This window comes from Peromyscus maniculatus, chromosome 9 (genome assembly GCF_049852395.1).
Source record: "Peromyscus maniculatus bairdii isolate BWxNUB_F1_BW_parent chromosome 9, HU_Pman_BW_mat_3.1, whole genome shotgun sequence".
NCBI classification, from domain to species: domain Eukaryota; kingdom Metazoa; phylum Chordata; class Mammalia; order Rodentia; family Cricetidae; genus Peromyscus; species Peromyscus maniculatus.
Window position 1 is genome coordinate 48291676 of NC_134860.1, and position 2991 is coordinate 48294666.

Consider the following 2991-nt stretch of genomic DNA (forward strand, 5'->3'; position numbering starts at 1 on the left):
TTTTCTGTGTTAAAAAGTACATCTTCCTATATTGGACATGAGTTTCTAAACTATATTTACTAATTAATTATTATATTGGGGGAGTACATGCCACTGTACACATGTGGAAGAAAAAGGACAACTTGTAAGAATAGGTTTTTTTCTCTCTGCCACATGGGTCCTATGGATTGAAATCAGTTCATCAGACTTCATTGTCCTGTTACAATGATGAAGGAGGTATATAATGAAGAACCATGGGTATCTGAGTAAGCAACTATCTCATATAGGAATCACATTTTATTTTTCCAATGAATATAGACTTTGAAAAATATCACTTGGTGTTGAAAGCAAGTTCAAAGCTTGGCACATTGGTACACACTTGTAATCCTAGTACTTAGGATGTGGAGGCAAGGGGACCAGATGATTAAGGTCATACTTGGCTAGAAGATGAGTTTGGGGCCAACCAGGGCTACATAAGTCCCTGCCTCAAAAAAAAAAAAAAAAAAAAAAAGAGCAGAGTAAAAGACAACTGAATGAACTGATACATCTCCAGTTTGTTCTTTATTAGAACATGTAAGCATGTCACATCATTGACTCATACATTTTTGACAATTCTCATTCCTAACAGAACATTTCTCAGAGCAAGTTTCATGTCCTTATTACGAAGGCTATAAATCAGAGGATTAAAGAGAGGAGTCATTACAGAATATACAAGTGTAAGGATCTTCTGCATCAAAGTTGGGATGCCATATGTAGGACTCACATACATGACCATCACTGTCCCATAGAAGAGTGAGACCACAGCCAAATGAGAACCACAGGTAGAGAAGGCCTTTAGTCGGCCAGCTGCAGAGGGAACCTGAAAAACAGCCCTGAGCAACAAAACATAGGATCGAAGAATGTACGCAACAGTGCAAAAGAGGACAAGGGAACTTTGGGCATAAAAAATAAATTCAGTAATAGGAGCCGGGGCACAGGACAAAGCCATCAACGGGTCCATGTCACAGAGGAAGTGATCAATGATATTAGAACCACAGAAGGGGAGTTGGGAGATGGAGAAGATAGGGACTGGGTACCCAAGGAATCCAATGAGCCAGCATGAAGACACCAGTATGCCACAACGCCTCCTAGTCATGATGGCAGGGTAGTGTAATGGGCGGCAAATGGCCAGGTACCTATCATAAGCCATTACTGCCAGGAAGAGACATTCAGTTGTACCCAGTGAAAAGAAGAAATAGAACTGGAGGAAGCATCCTGAAAATGAGATGGCCTTGGTCTTAGAGAGAACATTGGCTAGTATGTTAGGAACAGTGGAGGAAACATACCAGATTTCAAGGAAGGCAAAATTTCCCAGGAGGAAGTACATGGGGGTGTGTAGACGTGAGTCACATCTTACAGCACAGATGATGGCTCCATTTCCCAGCAAGGTCAAGACATAAACCACCAGAAACAACACGAAGAGGAAAATTTGTGTCTTCCAAGAGCCAGGGAATCCCAGGAGAACAAATTCAGTCACAACATGTGTTGCTGATCTGTTCATGGGATCTAAATATATGAAGAAAAAAGACATGAGTTTATCCCCAATTTCCTTTCTTTCAACATATCTCAGGGTCTTTGAGAGTCAAACAAGTTCTACGAGAAAAGACATGAACATTCTGAAAGCAGATGGAAGCAATCCTATCTTATTTTGGATTGATTGTGGTCCTATACCAATGATGTAACCTCTTCCTTCTCTCCTTCTTGGTCCTCCTGAGATAGGAATAAAAAGGGAACTACATTATTAGAAATAGGCTATATGAAGGACACTGACCATCTAGGCACAAAAACCCCAAATAACCCTACTTCATGATTCCCAGGCACTAAGCTCTAGTCTATTGAGCTTATAGAGTCTATGGCCAGTCCATAAGTGTATCAGTCCACCGCAGGCTGTCTGGAGTCAGGAAGAAGAGTCATCTTGTGCCTTTACTCCTTTACACCACCATTCATCTACAATGATGTAAAAGCCCCTAGACCCTTTGGCTTGGGCAATTTTTTTCACCTTACGGCCCCTCTCACCTGCATGTATTTCTCACCCTTTGCTCTCTAACAAATTTGCTGGATGAGTGGCTCTTTCTTTTGAGTCTGTAAGCCTCATTCTTCTTAGCAAGACACAATCCTGAGTTCAAGAAATTTCTGAATGAGTAGCTAACCATTTGGGCTACTCATTCAGAATTCCACAACACACACCAAAAATTCTGAGTATGAATGCCCACCAGCTCTTTCTCCTCTGTCCTGGTAGACTGGGATGGCATCTCTCAAATGCCTTATGGGCCATTCGAAAGCATCTAGTGAGGCAGCTGCCCCTAAGACTGATCTTATGGAGCTTCATGGCTGGCTCCGATCAACCTGTGAACCTCTCTATCTAACTGATCTCCAGTTGGAAGGATGCTCAACACTGACAGACTCTGGCTGACACCACTTCTCGGTGGATGCCCTAAGGTATTACAGCAGGAACCACACCCGAACAGTTTCTGTAAAGATCCCCCCACTCTGTGAGCACACTCTCCTCTGGGAGAGGAAACATACCACCGAGACTCCAAAGCCATCCACTCTCTTGGTGGCCTGGATGGGCTGAGATGGAATTTGAGAGCTTGGAGCTTTTTCTGTCCATGGTAAAACAGTGATCTCACATCAGGGGCAGATTTCTTCTGCTCCCTACTCCGGCAACAGATAAGGAGTCTGGGAATTAGACACTCGAGCTGTCCCTGTTGCCTCATCTAAGAACAGGAAATGGGATGTATGGCAGGCCCTACACACAGGATGCAGACCGCTCACAGTTCTCCCTCTCCAAGCACTCTGCTCCAACATAAAGATGATCTCCTTCTTTACAGTTCCTCCCTAAGCCTGCCTGTCACTCACACCATCACTTTACTTGATTCTTGTTCACAGAAAGGATAAAGAATATCATATCATCCTTGATGGAACAATATTTTTAATTAAATCACTTTATTGTAATCGACTGACAGGGCTAGA

At 42.8% G+C, this 2991-nt stretch overlaps 1 protein-coding gene across 1 annotated transcript; it reads right to left on the bottom strand.

Moving 5' to 3' along the window:
- Positions 1-574: 574 nt before the first annotated feature.
- Positions 575-1549, bottom strand: LOC102909281 (olfactory receptor 11H4). The gene has a single exon (XM_006998121.3). The coding sequence runs from the start codon at positions 1547-1549 to the stop codon at positions 575-577; it is 975 nt and encodes a 324-aa protein (XP_006998183.3).
- Positions 1550-2991: the final 1442 nt, after the last annotated feature.